Below are 20,636 nucleotides of genomic sequence, written 5' to 3'. Positions count from 1 at the left end.
CAGTTTTGGGACTGAGGAAAAGTTTACAGACCACAACTGGATGAAAGCCTGTGCCATTTTAGCTCCAAAGAATGTGGCAGTTGATGATTTGAACATCAAACTTCTGGAACAATTGCCAAGTCAACGTCACATCTACAATTCCATTGGCACTGTACTCAACATCGATGAAGCTGTGAATTATCCAGTTGAATTCTTGAATAGTCTAACACCACCCGGCCTCCCACCTTACAACTTGCACCTCAAGATTAGGGCACCAGTTATGCTGCTTCGAAACCTCGATCCACCAAAGCCTTGCAATGGCACACGATTTATAATAAAGAAGATGATGCCAACAGTCTTGGAGACAACAATTTTAACTGGTAAAGCAAGCCTGTATTCAATCCTAGAATTCCACTTATTCCCTTGTCTTTCCAGTACAAGCGTTTGCAATTCCCGTTGAAACTGAGCTTTGCAATGAGCATTAACAAGATCCAGGGACAGTCCTTGGATGTGGTAGGGTCTGAACTTTCCGGAACCAGTTTTCTCCCATGGCCAACTTTATGTGGGATGTTCAAGAGTCGGCAATCCTAATCATTTGTTTATTTATGCCCCACAAGGAAAGACCAAAAATGTTGTTTATCAAGCTCTGCAAACTTAATAAGAATCATCAAATCATCAGTTATTTGTTATTTAACTGTAATATTTGTAAGTGTTGTAAATGTATTGATAATTTGCATGTTATTTTATTTTTAAATCTATTTGTAAATTTATTTGTATGCCTACTGTAAAACTAAATGTCAGTCGGTTTCTACATTCATTGTAAATCTATTTTAACATTAGCGCCCCTAAGGGTTATATTCGCTGGGAACGCACAAAAGCCCTTTTCAGAGATATTTACTTTAAATTGTTATTATCTCATATCCGATTAGTCTGGAAGCTGAGCGCTTATTGAAGACAGTTTTCATCTGTGTACATTGTTCATGAATTTATTTTTAAAGAATTAGCAACGTTATAAAGAACGATGATTTGATGAAGCATCATATGATTCTTTTACTCTTTCTTTTACTCTTTTACTTGTTTCAGTCATTTGACTGTGGCCATGCTGGAGCACCGCCTTTAGTCGAGCAAATCGACCCCAAGACTTATTCTTTGGAAGCCTAGTACTTATTCTATCGGTCTCTTTTGCCGAACCGCTAAGTTACGGGGACGTAAACACACCAGCATCGGTTGTCAAGCGATGTTGGGGGACAAACACAGACACACAAACATACACACACACACACACACACACACACACACACACACATACATACATACATACATACATACATACGACGGGATTCTTTCAGTTTCCGTCTACCAAATCCACTCACAAGGCTTTGGTCGGCCCGAGGCTATAGTAGAAGACACTTGCCCAAGGTGCTACGCAGTGGGACTGAACCCGGAACCATGTGGTTCGTAAGCAAGCTACTTACCACACAGCCACTCCTACGCCTATAATTGTCTCTTATTTTCACCGGGGCACTCACCGCCATTGGGTGACATGTTTACATCACCTAGGTTTCCCAAGCGGTCACCCTTCTTAAGTACTAACAAGGTTCGATGTTGCTCAACTTCCGGTGATCGGACGAGAACCAGTGCAATCAACGTGATAAAGTCATGAGTGCATTACAAGTTCTACAGATATTTTAATAGCTGTAATGAAACTTAGAAAAGTTTTATTTCATTGAAGAAACTATTTCGTACATAGACGTAACGCAGAGTAGAAAATAAAACTGGTATATGATAAAAATTACCGAACTCGATCTTTTGTTTCGATTAGATATAAGTATTTCAATCCAGCTAATTTGTTAACGTCCTGGAAAAGGTAGGTATATACGTCGCAGCTTTGGATTCTCATTGTTTTATTTTTATTTTTAAATCGATTCCCAGCATTCATGAACAATGTTGTTGTTGGCACTCCGTCGCTTACGACGTCGAGGGTTCCAGTTGATCCGATCAACGGAACAGCCTGCTCGTGAAATTAACGTGCAAGTGGCTGAGCACTCCACAGACACGTGTACATTTAACGTAGTTCTTGGGGATATTCAGCGTGACACAGTGTGACAAGGCTGACCTTTTGAATTACAGGCACAACAAAAACAGGAAGTAAGAGTGAGAGAAAGTTGTGGTGAAAGAGTACAGCAGGGTTCGCCACCATCCCCTGCCGGAGCCTCGTGGAGCTTTAGGTGTTTTCGCTCAATAAACACTCACAACGCCTGGTCTAGGAATCGAAACCGCGATCCTATGACCGCAAGTCCGCTGCCCTAACCACTGGGCCATTGCGCCTCCACCATGAACAATGTACACAGATGAAAACTGTCTTCAATAAACGATCAGCTTCCAAGAATTAGCAACTAAATATTCCTTAAATCACTCACTAGAATCTTAAATAAGGAAAAGGCACGTATAAGGAAGAATGAACGCCTTCAAGAAGACATTTTGGTTTCAAATTTTTGCATAAGGCCAGCAAGTGCGGGGGAGGGGCTAAGTCGATTACATCGACCTCAGTATTCAACTGGTACTTATTTTATCGATCCCATAAGGATGAAAGGCAAAGTCGGCTTCGGCTGCTAAGCACTTTGTCCAGCGTGCTAACGATTCTGCCATCTCGACCCCTTCCGGATTGGGAACATTTTACTTCTCCCATGCTCTAGTAAGTAGTTAGGACTCCTGGCTTTCACCCAGGCGGTCCGGGTTCGATTCCCGGCTTGGGAACGTATTACTTTTATAGCCGTAGGCGCGGCTATGCGGTTATGAAGTTTACTTTGCAACAAAGTGATTTTAGATTCGATTTCGCTCCTAGCTCCTACCATAACTCCAAGGTGACAATCGTTTGTGATTAAATTTGCTAGGCGGAAACTGCACGGAAGCCTGTCGTATGTGTGTGTGTGTGCGCGCTCGCGCGTGTGTGCGAGTGTGTCTGTGAGTGTGTGTATCTTTGTGATTGCCTCCTCCACCACTTGACAACCGGCGTTGGTTTGTTTACATCACTATAACTTAACGGGTTGATAAAAGAGAACGATTAAAATAAGTACCAGCCTTAAAAATAAGTAGTGGGAGCGATTTGTTCGACTGAACTCCTCAAGGCGGTGCTTCAGCTTTGCCGCCGTCCAGTGACCGAAGCAAGTAAAAGTTAAAAGGAAAGATAAACATTGGGATTCATGTTTGTACGAAGAAGAGTAAATCACTCCAGTGAGACGCTGGGACTCTTTTCTGTTCTAGGCACAAGACCCGAAATTTTTTGGGGAAGGGGCCAGTCGATTAGACTGACCCCAGTACGCAACTGGTACTTAATTTATCGACCCCGAAAGGACGAAAGGTAAAGCCGACCTCGGCGGAATTTGAACTCAGAACCTAACGGCAGACGAAATACCGCTAAGCATTTCGCCCGGCGTGCTAACGTTTCTTATTTCTTCATTGCCCACAAGGGGCTACATACAGAGGGGACAAAGAAGGACAGACAAAAGGATTAAGTCGATTACATCGACCCCAGTGCATAACTGGTGCTTATTTAGTCGACCCCGAAAGGATGAAAGGCAAAGTCGACCCCGGCGGAATTTGAACTCAGAACGTAAAGACAGACGAAATACCGCTAAGCATTTCGCCCGGCGTGCTAATGTCTCTGCCAGCTCGCCGCCTTGAGACGCTGTGACTCTGACACGACGAGTTACGTAGAGAAATCGGATCGCTGCGCTGAATAAAAACGAACCAACAAGCGACTGGATATAACTGAAGATAGCAATATCTGAGAGATTTTTTTGCAAGACGAGAAGCAGTAAAAATACTGTGCCTTATACTTTTGTAATTGTTGGTGTATTTGTTAGCACCAAACTAGTTTGTAAGATTTTGAAATCTTATTAAATGATACTTTTACAAGAGAGCTTACTTACATTACCAACCGATGTTTAATTATAGGACGATGTTTAATTATAGGACGGTATCAACCCGCACCAAAAATGAAATAACAGCTGCTATAATAGTTAGTAATCTAAATATAAATCTTTGTTATAGTAAAATAACACTCGACTAATGTTTGCTGATGAATGTGCATAGCTCAGTGGTGAGAGCATCGTGCTCACAATTATGAGGTAGTGAGTTCGATCCCCGGACCCGGCTGTGTGTTATGTTCTTGAGCAAGACACTTTATTTCACGTTGGTCCAGTTCACTCAGCTGTAGGAATGAGTTGCGACGTCACTGGTGCCAAGCTGTATCGGTCTTTGTCTTTCTCTTGGATAATATCGATGGCGTGGTGAGGGGAGGCTGTTATGCATGGACGGTTGCTGGGCTTCCAGAACACAATCTTGCTCGGACTTGTGCCTCAGAGGGTAACTTTCTAGGTGCAATCCCACGGTCATTCATGACCGAAGGAGGTCTTTACCTATTATCCTTTACAATGTTTGTCGATTGAATAAACTAACTTAAACGCGATATATATATATGTATATATATATATAAATATATATATATATGTATGTATGTATGTGCATGTGTATATATATATATATATATATATATATATATATATATATATATGTATGTATGTATGTATATTAATAGCTATCGCCAAGCCAACATGGCAGTTCAAAAAATAGGACGAATGCTGCCGTTGATTAGCTCCAAGAGGCCATTGCCTCTAGCTAGCTATGTGACACGAACCTGTGTCCATTATAACCTTCGAACAGTATATATATATATATATATATATATATATATATATATATATATATATATATATATATATATAACAAATATTTTATAAGTATATACATAATTATAATAAGGGCTTGGCTTGCGCCTCTCCACGCAGTGAAAAATAGACGTCAAAAGACACTATTACCACCATAAATTCTCCGAGAAAAACACACCACATAATGGGTTAGCAAAAGAAAGAAAATGAATTAAACTTTCGCTTAACCGCGTACAAGATCCTGTTTCCAGTTTAAAGTAAAAAAATATTATCTATTGCCCTCATCAGCGCAGGTGTTCCATAACATAAATTTACGAGTGTCCATAAATATGTGAACGAGCTACGATTTCGCTCAGTGTCTTTCGACGTCTATTTTTCAGTGCGTGGTAAGGTGCCAGTCAATCTCTCATTATAATTATGTATATAATTATAAAATATTTGTAAAATTTACCTCTGAGGTTTCTATTTCCGCGCTGACCACCTGGTAAAAATCATTAATGATTTTTTACCCTTCATTATTATTATAATCAATATTTGAAATTTGTATATATATATATAACTATGTGCGTGTGTATGTTGTTAATGTCCTGTTGTTTGCATTTGTATTTATGTACCATTTCTCTGGGGTTTTTTGTCCTTGTTTTCGTATACATTCGCTGCTTTCTTCCAATGAATCTAGTGCTCTTTGCTTAGATTTTCCTTGGGGCTGGCCAGATTGGATCAGTCTCGAGTATAACCAGCCGAAACTGCAAAGATAACCTGGAACTCGACTGACGAAAGAAAACGCCGAATGACCTGTCCTTGTTTTTTCATCTCCCTTTTTGCATCACTCAACTGTCCGGATGTTTTATTGTCGCCTGTTGCGTTCTTGTCCCATTTTTTGTATTCTTTATATATATATATATATATATATATATATATATATATATATATATATATATATATATATATATATATATATATATATATATAATATAATATAATATAATATATATATATATATATATATATATAATATATATATATATATATATATCATATAATATAATACATATATATATATATATATATATATATATATATATATATATATATATATATATATATATATATATATAAAATATATAATATATATATATATATATATATATATATATATATATATATATAATATAATATATATATATATATATATATATATATATATATAATATAATATAATATATATATATATATATATATATATATATATATATATATAATATAATATATATATATATATATATATATATATATATATATATATATATATATATGTATGTATGCGTGCATACATACATACATACATACATACATACATACATGCATACATACATACATACATACAAACATACATACATATATATATATATGACGAACTTCCACACAGTTTCTGTGTACCAAATTCACTCAAAATACACATTGACAAAATCAGTGATAAACTGAAATTCCCATCAAAATGAAAGGTACGATTCTCATCTTCAACATTATCAAAGCTACACAGGAATTCTTTTAGCAGAAGTAACAGACCTACTCAGTGATCTCTGGCAAAAAAAAACCCAGTTCAAATAAAATTCCATCAGCAGCCTTCAAAGACGCACACCTGCAGCGCTATGCTTCCTTTAGTTCTTAACAACTCACAACTGAAACCTTCACATACTTAGCTATCTTTTATGATCTTCCATGTAGAAAATATGTTTGTTACACATATGTACACACGCATACACACCATACACGCATTTAGACACGTATATGCATGTTAATATATATATACATATATACATATATGTAACCCATCCACATGTATTTTTTTATTATTGTTTATTTTGTTCTAAATATCTTGCCTTATTTCTATGTTTTAAACACAAGAGATTTCCTATATTATCCTCAGCAATACAATATATTAGTGAATAAATTATAGCATGAGCTATACATTATCTCAAGTAATAGTTTATGTTATATATATATATATATGTGTGTGTGTGTGTGTGTGTGTGTGTGTGTGTGTGTGTGTGTGTGTGTGTGTGTGTGTGTGTGTGTGTGTATGTATGTATCCCCGAGTAAGCACATAGATGGGAAACAAAGTGGGAAAAAATAGTACTCGAATACCAGAAGTAGAGTAATATACTTTATTATTAAAGCTGCAAAGACATCACAAAAATATCACAAAAGACTGCTACTCAGAGTTTCACGTTCCCGTTCAACGGGCATTCGTGATAATATATGCATGTATGTATGTATGTATGTAGATAGGTAGGTAGGTAGGTAGGTAGGTAGGTATGTGCACGTGTGCATATGGGGGTGATGGTGGTGTGTGGCTCAGTGGTTAATGATTAGTGTATTGGACTCATGATCATAAGATTGTCATTTCGATTCCTTGACCGGGTCATGCGTAATGTTCTCGAGCAAAACACTTAATTTCACGTTGCTCCACTCCACTCACCAGGCAAAACTGAGCAGTCCTGCGACAGACCGGTGTCCCATCCAGGGGGAGAAATATATACACTGTAGAATATGGGAAGCCGGCCTTACGATTCTATGGCACGGGAATGATCTTTTATACTTCGTTTTGGTGTGTGTGTGTGTGTGTGTGTGTGTGTGTGTATGTGTGTGTGCATATATATAAAGATAGATACCTACCTACATACATACACACATACATGTATTTATTAAATATATGTACATATATTATGCATGTATTTAATATATATATATGCATGCATGCATAGATGATACTAACATTGATCATCAAAGCAGTCTATCATGGACCAGTAGCTGGATTACTACCTCCCACATTGAAGGGTATGCTTTTGCAATCCAGGAACAGGAAATATCAACCAAATACCTGATGCACAAAAGGGACAGAAATGCAGGAAAAGCAGTGAAATGTGACAACCGTGAAGTTAACACCGAAGATATCACTCACGTCATAAGCAGCTGCTCGTAAATGTCATCACGATATTATCTACCGATGAGACACGATGTTGTAGCTAGGGCACTCTATAATGAAATCCGTGGGAAGGATAATCCCGAGAACAAAGAAATAAGAACCCACAGTATGGTTGAAGCCATAAGCACTCATAATAAAAAGGAGTACTGGTAGAATGTCCCAGTGAAGACCTCAATAAAATGTAAGCACAACAGACCTGATATAATGATTTGGGATAGAGAAGAGAAACGGTGCACAGTTGTGGAAATTAGCTGCCCAGCGGATGTTAACATAAAGCTGAAGATCAGTGAAAAAGAGAACACCGATGCTGAACTATTGAGAAATCTGCAGTTACTCTATCCAGATTACAAGTTCAGGTTTATACCTGTAATTATTGGGGCCCTGGGATGTGTAACACTCTGCCTAAATATCAATCTTGAGAAATTAGGTTTCTCAAAACCAGAAAAGAGAATGCTAGTTTGAAGACTACAGATCCAATTCATCAGTGCAAGTGTAAAAATCTGTAAAACTTTCCAGAAGTTTATCATTTAAATATATATGAGCATGTCTAGATATGCAACTATATGCATGAAAATACATACAAATCTGCACACATACATACATACATACATACATACATACATACATACATACATACATACATACATACACACATACAACAATATCCTGTTCTTGATGTTGAAATTCCAATGAAGGAGTTTTGGATCTAGGTTAGAAACCGGCTCTTTCTCTATTGGCAAGAAATCTTGAAATAAAACTGAACAATAACATACATACATACAGCTTAAAAGACAAAAAACATTGACAGGCGACAAATGTAGGCTGTGCAAAATTAAAACTGATGACATCACACACGTTCTGGTAATTACGAGAGAGTCTTCTAGATGTTATCTTCCAATGTGGAATGATGAGGTGGCCAGAATAGTCTGCAACAGAATAAGAAAAAAAATGCAAGTACCAACTGACAAAGTTAACTATATTGAGACCGATGGGTCTAAGAATATTAGTTGGATTTAAAACTTAAAACAGTCACTAAGTTAAAGCATGACTGAGTAGATATTGTTGCGTGGGACCACGAGAAAACAAAATATGCTCTGTTGTAGAAATCAGCTGCCCTCTGGATACCAATCTGGTCGGAAAAATACAGGACAGTGAAAACGTCTATGGACCTTTGATAAGGAATTTTCAAATCCAACAGCCAAATACACGCTTATTTTCAAACCTATTACTGACACTCCGTCAGTTACGACGACGACGGTTCCAGTTGATCCGATCATTGGAACAGCGTGCTCATGAAATCAACGTACATGTGGCTGAACTCCACAAACACGTGTACATTTAACATAGTTCTGAAAGCGATTCAGCTGGTCATTTGAAATACAGGTACAACTCATTTTTGCCAACTAAGTGGACTGGAGCAACGTGAAATAAAGTGCCAACGCGTCGCCGGGAATTGAACTCACGACCTAACGATCGTGAGCCGGATATTCTAACCACTAAGCCACGGGCCTTCACTCATACCAATTATAATAGGAGCAATAGGATACATACCAGCCCGTCTGGAACAAAGTATGGCTGAACCTGGGATCTTAGTGGGAGTGGACGCAGATCGTTAGCTCACACGCTACATATTATCCGGATATCTGGAAAAAATAAAATCTGTAAGACCCGAAGATTTAAAAGACGATGAACAAAACAAGATGATTTCCTTCACAAACCATGTTACCAAGTGAGTGGCCGGTCGGAATTAACTTTAAATTAAAAAGAATGAGAGAAAACACACACACACACACACACACATCCGTTCATCCATCCATCCATACATACATATGTGCACGTACATACATGCTTACGTACGTACATACATACATACAAACATACATACACACATACATACATAGAAACATACGTACATACATACGTACATACGTACATACATCTGCACATATACATACATACATATTTACATACGTACCAACAAAAATACCTTGTTGTTGAAGTTGACATTCCAGTGAAGGAGCCTTGAAACTAAGTTTAGAAACCGGCTCTTTCTCCACTGGCAAGAAATCTTGAAATAAAATTGAACAATGACATACGTTCATACATACATACATACCCAAAATATATATTTGGAATATATATAATTCCGAAATTACTTATCCCCAAACTGTAAACCTAACCGTAACCTCTTCCCCACTTAACTCTTTGAGTCTTGAAGGGAAATAGAATTATGTCTGTTAGAACATGTGATAAACTATTTAGAGGTGAGGTGGGCGATCTCGATTTGCGGTTAGATATCTTTATATAGAATATTTGGGAGTTCTTCGTATTATAATCTTCTAATGAATGAAAGAACGAATGAATGAATAGATAAATTATTAGGTGACTGATAAGGTGAATTGTAGAAAAATCTTAAATTTTCTTTTCTTTTAAATTAAAGAAAGTACAAGATTAGAGATTGTGAAAAATAAAATTCCTCGCTCGCAAAATTTTATCTCAATTCCTTTAATGGCGTCCGCTTGGCTGTCTTGCTTGTTTCCATGGAGATCTATCAGCCAGGAATTATAAATAATTCTTTGCTGCCGGCTGCTATAAATGACTGTTGTTAGTTAATAATATTAGTCATCTCTAGAGAAGGTGGATTGGTAGAAAAAAAAAAAAAAATCGTTGAAAGTTGGAATTAAACGCCATGAGATATTTAATTACAGGGCTGTACATTGTATGTTCAGATCTCACCGAAGTCGATTTTATCATGGCTGGATGTATCGATAAAACGTCTAAGCAAATACTCAAGAACAAAGGGTTAATATCATGGACTTCACTCATAGTAAATTTTGGGATTTGTGTAAGAAAAGTAAGAAAAGGCGTCAGATATGCTATTTAACAAAGGACCAGTTCCTATTAATACACACACACACACACACACACACACGCACACACACATATATATATATATACTAGCTGAATTACCCGGCGTTGCCCGGGTTACGAGTGTTCTTATTCAGTAGTTCTTATTCAGATAAGTAAACAATAAATATGAAAATATTTTTTTCTTCTCATGATTATATCAAAATATCTATGTATTGAAAAAAAAAATATCCAAATTTTATGGTAATAGAATTTAGAACTGAAAATCTGTCAATCTTGAAGCATCTCAGAGTAAACAATAATCACTGGGTTATTTTTTGTTGGTGCCCAGATGAATAAATTGTTGCTGCTTCCAACTCGTGAGCAACCAGCATAGAGTTGGCCGTGAGAGAAGCGTGTAGTAGAGAGATGAAGTCCAACAACCTTGAGGGATTGACCCTGAGATTTGTTAATTGAAATAACAAAACCTAGTTTGACTGGAATCTGACACCTCTTAAATTCAAATGGAGTATCTGTAGGTATGAGAAGAAGTTTTGGAATAAAGTCATTTTCTTCTTTGTGACTATCTGTTATGATTGTTGTATGACATGGGGCTTCATGGAAGTAACAATTAAGAGAGTTCCATTACACAGGCGAGGTGGATCAAGATTCCTAAGCAACATAATGGGAACATCCAGCTTTAGTGTCAAGTTATGCGGTGGCGTTCCAGTGGGTTTAAGTGTGTAGAAATTCAACAGGGAATTGAACAGCCTGATATTGACATTCTCATTTACACTCACTTATATTAAGGTAGACACACACAGACATACATTTACGTAATGAACGTGCAAAGGCACACACTCACAGACTCATATACAACATGTGTCGCGGTGGTGGTGGTGGTGATGGTGGTGGTGGTGGTAGTGGTGGTGGTGGTGGTGGTGCTATAAAATTTCCTTTACTATGTAGTACATAACGAATGCGCAAACACACACACACTCACAGACATATACACACTCATATACAAAATGTGACGTTGTTGTCGCTGTAGTGGTATAAAATGTCCTTCACTATAGATGGCTTTTGAAAAATTATTTTCGAGAAAATGTTGCATTGTTTTAATCCAAATGAAAATAAAAAATTACATGTTGACACTCGCGGAGTCTTATCCTATTACCTTCTAAAATTTGAATTGATTTGGTGGAGATGTTTGAGAATGTATAGGGAACAGATAGACAAAGAATATCATATATATAGAAGTGACTATGTCTGCGTGTGTGTGTGTGTGTATGTATGTATGTATGTATGTATGTATATATGCATGTATGTATGTATGTATGTATGTGTATATATATATATATTATATATAATTCCTCCGAAATCCACTTTGCCTTTCGTCCTTTCGGGGTCGATAAAATAAGTACCAGTAGTATACTGGTGCCAATGTAATCGACTAGCCCCCCTCCTTGTGCCTATAGTAGAAATGATATATATATATATATGTGTGTGTGTGTGTGTGTGTGTGTGTGTGTGTGTGTGTATACTAGCTGGCGTACCCAGTAATTCCTGGCAAAGCGGAGATTATCCCTTGGTTTCGTTCTCATTATTGATTCGCTAATCCAATAACAACAATACAAAGTATGTAGTCTTTAAAGTGGTTTTTGTGCATTTACAGAAAATACCGGACTGTCTTACACAGGATCTTGTTTTAGGAATTCCCAATAAGTTATGAATGCCCACATTGTGAAGTCAGTTATGTTATAACATGAAATTAATTACCCGATAGTAAGACTTCAAATAAAGTAGCCCCAAAAAGGGCTTTAATGCGTTCCCAGAGTATATAGAACATAGGAGGAAATACTAATAAGGTATGCATACTAAAATCGTGAAGCATGTTACGTAATAACAAGCTAATCAGATATGAGATAATAACAATTCAAAGTAAATAACTCTGAAAAGGGCTTTTGTGCGTTCCCAGAGAATATTACCCTCAGCAGCACTAGTGTTGGTATATTCGTGAATAAGTCACTAACCGAAATAAGTGGATCTATTGTTTAGGAAAATACTATTTACTTGTTTAAGGGTTGTACTGGATAAATTGCGAAAATAATTCTAACAGTTCAAATACTAAGAAAAAATAAGCATACTCAATTTGATTTATACCAATTGATTTAGGAAAATGAATGGGTTATTTCCCTTGGCTATTAAAGTCTGGGCGAATGGGTTATTTCCCTTGGCTGTTAAGATAAAATATATTAGATATATATACGGATCCCTTTCAGGAGCCCTGTTATCGAATTTTTCAACAATCTGAGAATGCCATGAGATTTTCGAACATGAGTTCTACTCACGTGTCAAGTTACATCAAAATCAATACAACGATGTAGAAGTTTGTTAACAACTCCACAAACACACCCACAGACAGAATTTCCCATATAGTAGATGTGTGTGTGTGTGTGTGTGTGTGTGTGTGTGTGTGTCTGCTTTTAGAACTTTCGTCGAAATAAACATTAGCGAGAAAAACCAGAAGAACCAGCGCTTTTCGAACGAACTTCCTTGCAGTATTTGTTTTGCTGTGAGCTGCAGACACACCCCTGTTTCTCTTACCTCTTTTCAGAAACAACTTCGTCTCGCCTTGCAAAATTTCTTTTGGCGCTTCTGCTACTAATCAATAAATTTGAAATTTTCACCTATAATTTTCTTTGATTTTCTAAATTGAGTTTCATTTCGATAAAAAAATGAAAAAAATTGGCTGACGTCATTGAATTGCATTTTATTAATTCTATAAATTTTTATTCTTTTATTCTCTTATCCTTTTACAGCGTCTTTTTACCGAGTTAGATCTTGATAATGATCACGTGATCTCTCGTAAAGAATTCGAAGAAGCTATGAAAAAGATTCCTGACAAGAAAGTCAAGTAAGTCGATCATTTGTTTTTGTTGCTGTCGTCGTTGTTGTTATTGTTGTTGTTGTTGCTGCTGCTGATGATGTGTTGTTGTTGTTGTTGTTGTTAGTGGTGGTGGTGCTGGCTCTTGGTCAGCTCTGATATATTACGGTATTTCACTCAAACCGAGAATCACAACACACTTTCCGACAACCATCGGTTTATGGTAGAAGGCAGTGTGGCAGCCTGTGCATATTATATTCTCTCTACATTATCCCACCTGCTTCTGTATCTGTTGTTGGTGGTGGATGTATATGAGGTGTGCATCCTACTGTAGCGTTTATTTATTATTTTAGCGGGAGTATTGTACTTCTTGTGTTTGATGAACCGAGAGGGAAGCACTGTGCTGTAGTTGTGCATGACATGTTGTAAATGTATCTGGGTGGTTCTTTCTTTCTGTGTGTGTATGTGTGTGTGTAGTGGCAGTGAAGGTAAAAGAAGTACTGTAGTTACAAAATGTGCCTCTAGCATATCCAGGTAGTCTTTTAGGTCCTGCGCAGTTAACACTGAGGACGCCATTACCTCATCGCAGCTACGCTGGGCGGAACATGTTTGTAGGATAGAGGGCGGCAGGCTCTCAAAGACAGTTTTCTGCGCTGAACTGCGTCAGGATAAGAGGAACCGTGGTGGCTAGAAGTTGCGATACAGAGATGTGCTGAAGAGACAGATAATGAACTCTGGTATCTTCTCAGAAACCTGAGAAGAAATGGCCCTGTGGATGGTGAATGGCACCAATCGCTGAAGCTTGTAATTCCATCCATTGAAGAGAAACAACAGAGAATACGAAAGAGTATATGGGAGGTATTTTAGATGGTCGTGGTCTCATGTAGTGAAACCATCAAATAACGACTCCGTTCAGAAAGCTGTAGCTTTTAAATGCCCTTTACTCCAGGTGACAAATATATACAAATTGAATGAATCATGAAAGGTATCTACAAGTGAAAGGCCATGTTCAGCTTCTGTGTATCCTACGTCATAACTGCTCAACGTCTATAAGCTGTTGCGTGCCTTATGCAAGAGCTAATGAGGTCATGTCCTCGCACGCTGCTGTCGCGATGACAAAGAGGAAGGACTAAGTGCCGGAACCTCAGAGTTACATGCTGTGCCACCTAGTGGTGAGCTATTTAGACAGCTACCGTCAGAGGAGGTAACTGCGCCTATAGCATCATTTCCGTATTGCGTCAAGGAGCTTCATCTGCAGCAGATATCATCGCTGCTACAGATAAAGTGCAGGCCATGTAGCCCACATCTGAGCCTGCCAGAGATGATTACTGAACAAAAACAGTCAATGTCGACCTACGACGACACCCAACGACAACGATGGGAACTAAAAATTGTCAGTCCGCCATGTCATGCAAGGTGTTTGATATTATTCTTTGTTGTTTATTGTTTTCTATGCTTTACTTGCGTGGCCATACTGGGACACTGCCTTGAATAGTTTAGTCGAATAACTCAATCCCAGAGACCAAGAGACAGAGACTTGGCTTCTGTGTATGTGTTCAGATTGTTTATATTGTTGAAAAGATCTGTAATCTTCAGATTGCTGATAAGAAGGGCGACATAAGATTTTATAGCTGCTGCCTTATGTTTATTATTCTAAGTTTAGAACCAGAAACCTTGATTACTGATGCACCGTTGAAGTAAATGTGAAGCTGTGTCAGAAGAATGAGTGTCATGCCAACTGTAGCAATCCAGCATCTCTCCTTAACAGCAGCCACGATATGCTTCTGGCAATGATATCACATAATTAGTGATGGCTGTTACACGGAGTAATTTCACGACCTTTTGACAGATTTTATATTGAATCTTTGCTGAGAGCGCCAGCATCTTGGTTTTCTAATTTCACTTGTGGTACGGCTTTGTTCACACGAACGTAGCAGCGAACACTTAGGAACGTTATGTGAACGACAATTTTTCAGCCAGTTAAATCATTTTATTTTGCTGTGTTTGTTAGTCTCAGAAGCTTCACTTGGAGCCTTACAGAAAAATATAGCTGTGGTTTTCGTGGATAAATAGCGATTGTCGTAATGTCGGCCAACTTCTTGCTAGTCGGTCAGAAGAAAAGAGAACCCAATGCCTGTAGATGATGCCCTTGCTGGCAAAAAATGGGATCACCATGTTTTCGCTTTCGCCCATTTCAACACAAAACTTTATTACATAGCGAGTTTTCAAATTGTCTTCGCGGTTCGACTGCATTTTGCAAACTAGTCAGCTGTGAAGCAGTACTTAGAGGGGGTATGTTCAAAGTGCTGTTATAGTCGGATCCTTCAATCTGGAATAAAAAAAAAATCGGCAGATCAGCTTATTAGATGTATAGTAATTGTATATTAAAATTATAATAGTTTAGGACAGTCATAACTGCTTCTAAGAAAGTCTCAAAGTTTTGAGAATGCACCTCGTACGAACTTATGTATGTATGTATGTATGTATGTATGTATGTATGTATGCATATATGTGTGTATGTGTGTATGTATGTATGTGTGAAGTCGCATGGCTCAGTGGATAGAGCGGCGAGCTTACGATCGTGAGGTTGTGAGTTCGAATCCCGAACCGGGCTGCGTGTTGTGTTCTTGGGCAAGACACTTAATTTCACGTTGCTCCAGTTCACTCAGCTGTAGAAATGAGTTGCGATGTCACTGGTGCCAAGCTGTATCGGCCTTTGTCTTTCCCTTGGATAACACTGGTGGCGTGGAGAAGGGTGGCTCGTATGCATGGGCGACTGCTGGTCTTCCATAAACAACCTTGCCCGGACTTGTGCCTGAGACGGTAACTTTCTAGGTGCAATCCCATGGTCAGTCATGACCGAAGGGGGTCTCAGCTCATGTATGTCATTGTTCAGTTTTATTTCAAGATTTCTTGCCAATAGAGAAAGAGCTGGTTTCTAACCTAGATCCAAGGCTCCTTTATTGGAATTTCAACATCAACAACAGGGTAATTTTGTTCGTGTGTATGTATGTATGTATGTATGTATGTATGTATGTATGTATGTATGTATGCATATGTGCAGATTTGTATGTTTTGCTTTATATATGTATTCCCACGCATATAGTTGCATATCTTGACATGCTGATATATATTTAAATGATAAACTTCTGGAAAGTTTTACAGATTTTTACAGTTCCAGTGATGGATTGGATCTTTAGTCTTCGAATTAGCTTTCTCCTTTCTGGTTTTGGGAAGCCTAATTTCTCAAGATTGGTATTTAGGCAGTGTTTTACATATCCCAGGACCCCAATAATTACAGCTATAAACCTGTATGTATGCATATATATATATGTATGTATGTAATATAATTTGCATATATATATATATATATATATATATATATATATATATATATATATATATATATATATATATATATATAATAGCAGCCTAAATCTGAAGAACTATCAAATATTTTATTATTAAAAAGAAGCCTAGCATTGGATGAAATAAGAAAAATGTAAACACATTTCTATGCTTCTGATGTGGAGATAAAGAGGACGGTGAGTCTCCTGTTTGACTGTTTCACAATTTGCTGATTTCTTTCTAAGGAAGGCGTACATACTTTCCTTCCCCAACTATCAGCAAAAATATCTTAAACTTCCATAGAACGCAATTATCAATTCGGCAAGTACATTAGTGGATAGCCTAATTTGCATATTTGTATTTTTCGATAGTTTGTCATTGACGAAGCAATATGTATTTTATATATTATAACACGCATGCATCAGAAGAAATAAAATAAACTGGCGCAGGCATCGCTGTGTAGTAAAGGAGCTCATTTTGCAACTACGTGCCACTGCCCATCAAATCTCATTAGTGTATTTGGTTGACGGAAATTGTGCGAAAACCCGTCATATATGCGTGTGTGTGTGTGTGTGGAAACGTGTGTTTTTGTATTTGCTCCTTCAAACGACTGACAGCCGGTGTTGGTTTGTTTGCATTACCACTTAGCGGTTCAGCACTTAAAAAATAAGAACTGGGTTGATTTGTTCGACTAAAGCTTTCTTGGCCGCGCCTTGATATAGCTGCAGTCCAATGATTAAAACAAGTAAAAGATAAAAGGAAAAAAAATTACAAAATCTAACTACGGATGATGCTTTTGATGTGCGGAAAAAAAAAAAAGAGTGGGGAGTCTCAGGACGGACCGTTTCAGATTTATTGACCGCTCCTCAGAGAAGACGTACCCAGTTTCCTTTCCTAACCAAAATCTTAGATTCCTAAGTTCTTATAAATTAGGTTAACACATTCAAGTAGTCGTAAATTAGGCTAGCATATTCGCTCAATAGATCCTACACAAGTCATATAGACTCATAGGTCCGGTTTCCAGGTTTCCGTAGCGTATATATTTCCCACCTGGACAAGACGCCAGTCCGTCGCAAGATTACTTCCTTTTGTCAGCTGAGTGAACTGGAGCAACGAGAAAAGAAATGTTTTGCTCAAGAACACAACGCGTCGCCCTGTCCAGGAACTGAAACCACAATATTACGATTATGAGGCCAACAATCCTAACCACTAAGCCACACGCCTCTTCACATTTGTGTAATAGCTTCTGTGACGCTGAACGGAGATGGAAACCGCGTATATCTTCTCCGAGATGACTATTATATGCACCTTTGTTGCGTATAACGGATTTTTATTCAGCCGAGCGGCTATTTGCAACACCAGCTATTGCTCATTCACTGTTTTCATATATCAAAAGCGACAGATGGCGTCTTAGCATGAAGTTGGTTATGAATACATGCTACTGACAACAGCCAGAGAGGCAGAAATGTGCATCTACATACTTACCAAGTGTTGCTGGACAATATTCGTCTGCTTCCGTTATATATTGTGTTTTTAAACACACCACGTCCATAAGAGATATTATCTCCAGACGAATACTACAGTAAATTTATTTTTTCGCGATGCATTTACATTAAGTATGATGTACAGACGGCTGCTTTAATCTAATATCGATTCTGTTGCCTATATATATATATATATATATATATATATATATATATATATATATACATTTGTGTGTATGTGGTGCGTGTGCATGCGCGCGTGTGTGTGCACGTATGTGTGTACACGTGTGTGTGTACGTGTTTATATACATGTGTATACACGTGTCTGTCTGTCTGTATGTATGTATGTATGCATGCATGCGTGTGTGTACGAATATATTGATTTTCATTTCCATCAAAGAATTTCTGCAATTGTCTTTCTCTTCTTTTTCTTCTTACAGAGAAATGGGTATGCGTAAGATGTTCAATGCCATCGATAAAGATTCTAGTGGTTTTCTCACGATGAAAGAATTAAACAAAGCTATCCAGGATATTTCTTTGGATGTCGACACAGAAAAGATCAGTAAAATACTCATACACCAGTGCCAAACTGCAGAGAAAATTGACTATGAGAAGTTTCTGGAGCTGTATGTAAATCAATAATAACTGTTTTACGGAAACAGTGACTGGAGTTCACTACGAGCATCTACACGGCGTCACTATTTTATTACATTTCTCGGTTATGAATTTTAAAAACTGTTAATTAAACAAACACATCTCTACAATTTCTTATGTTTTGTATCATTATTTATGATTTACTCTTGATTCAACCATAATAATATGCTTGTAACATTTAATAAATACATTTTCTGTAAACTTTTCAGCAACGTTGTGTACCAAATCCTGCAAATCCTGTAAATCTATCGCATGAGTTACCTCCCTTACATAGCTTCCCACCAGTGGAAGTTGAAATATTTGTCTGTCAGCTAAATTCGTTCGTGTTAAATTTATAAAACGCTAAACAGAAGTTGTAGATAAATAATAAATAAATGAATATAATAAATAAAACTATTTAATAAAATTATTTTTCGTGTTAATTCGAATAACTTTGAAAAAGTAACGAGAGAAAAAAAAAGAAAGAAAATGAATGAATTTATCTGACAACGGAATGTTTGAAAAATGTTCCCTGTGATATCTAGTTAGATTTCTAATATTAATAATATATCTAAGTCGGCGAGCTGACAGAATCGTTAGCACGCCGGGGGAAAATGCTTAACATCATTTCGTCTGTCTCCATATTCTAAGTTCAAATTCCGCCGATATTGACTTTGCCTTTCATCCTCTCGGGGTCGATAAAATAAGTACGAGTTGAACGTTGGAGTCGACTCCCTCCCCCAAAATTGCTGGCTTGTGCCAAAATTTGAAATCAATGTTAATAATAAGCATAATAATTCAGAAATCCATTCTAATGACTTTTAAATATTACTTCCAGAATATGCCACTCTGTCTTCTATCCATTTGTATCTTATTTGCTAATCTAATTCTCTTTCACATTTGCTACAATACACTTAAATTCTTTGAAATCATTACCTGACAATTAGCCGGAAGAAACGTCTGTACAAAAGACAATAATCAACATTTCTTTCTGATGTAATGAATATATTACAGAAATCCTTCGCCATATCGCGGTTCACCTATCGCGGTTTATTATTTAAGTTTACGTCGATTCCTTCTTGGTGTTGTTTTGCATTTATAATAAAATAAACATAAACAAATTATAATATATATATATATATATATATATATATATATATATATATATATGTTAATTCTCTAAATGAAGTATTAACAGTAACTGCACGATAAAGTGTAGTATATTGCCACTTAAGTGTGGCTGACCCCTAGGGGTGGATGTTACTGTTGCTTTTAGCCCCAGGAGGACATCTCCTCCTGGGGCTAAAAGCAACAGTAACATCCACCCCTAGGGGTCAGCCACACTTAAGTGGCAATATACTACACTATATATATATATATATATATATATATATATATATATACAGTACAGTACTGTTTCTACTTCGCGGATTGTCACCTATCGCGGGGGGGTTGGAACGTAACACTCGCGATAGTCGAGGGATTATTGTATATTCTCGGATATAAATTAATATTTAAGTTCATGAGAGCAGAGACCTGGAAGAATTGTTACCGCACTGGGCAAAATGATTAGCGGCATTTCGTCTGAGTTCATATTCTGCCGAGGTTCAATTACATTCCTGGGGGGGGGGGGGCGATAAAATAAGTACTATTTGAGCACTGGGTTCGATTTAATCCACTTGGCCCCTTGATCGCAACTGCTAGCCTTGTGCTAAAATTTGAAACCAATATTTAAGTTC

At 37.3% G+C, this 20,636-nt stretch overlaps 1 protein-coding gene across 2 annotated transcripts in view; it reads left to right on the top strand.

Annotated features, from left to right (window-relative positions):
- The window catches only part of LOC106872715 (16 kDa calcium-binding protein), a 21,970-nt gene extending 2,844 nt beyond the window's left edge, over positions 1 to 19,126 (top strand). The window contains exons 2-3 of one of the 2 annotated variants that reach the window (XM_014919793.3): positions 13,368 to 13,462; positions 18,705 to 19,126. In XM_014919793.3, the coding sequence (XP_014775279.1) occupies positions 13,368 to 13,462; positions 18,705 to 18,906 (297 nt within the window). In that variant the 3' untranslated portion in view covers positions 18,907 to 19,126. The remainder of the gene's footprint in view (positions 1 to 13,367; positions 13,463 to 18,704) is intronic. The other variant, XM_089363594.1, reaches the window with a different exon arrangement.
- Positions 19,127 to 20,636: the final 1,510 nt, after the last annotated feature.

This window comes from Octopus bimaculoides, chromosome 1, assembly GCF_046866305.1.
Source record: "Octopus bimaculoides isolate indiv1 chromosome 1, ASM4686630v1, whole genome shotgun sequence".
Classification (NCBI taxonomy): Eukaryota; Metazoa; Mollusca; class Cephalopoda; order Octopoda; family Octopodidae; genus Octopus; species Octopus bimaculoides.
This window is presented reverse-complemented; position numbering and strand designations above follow the sequence as displayed.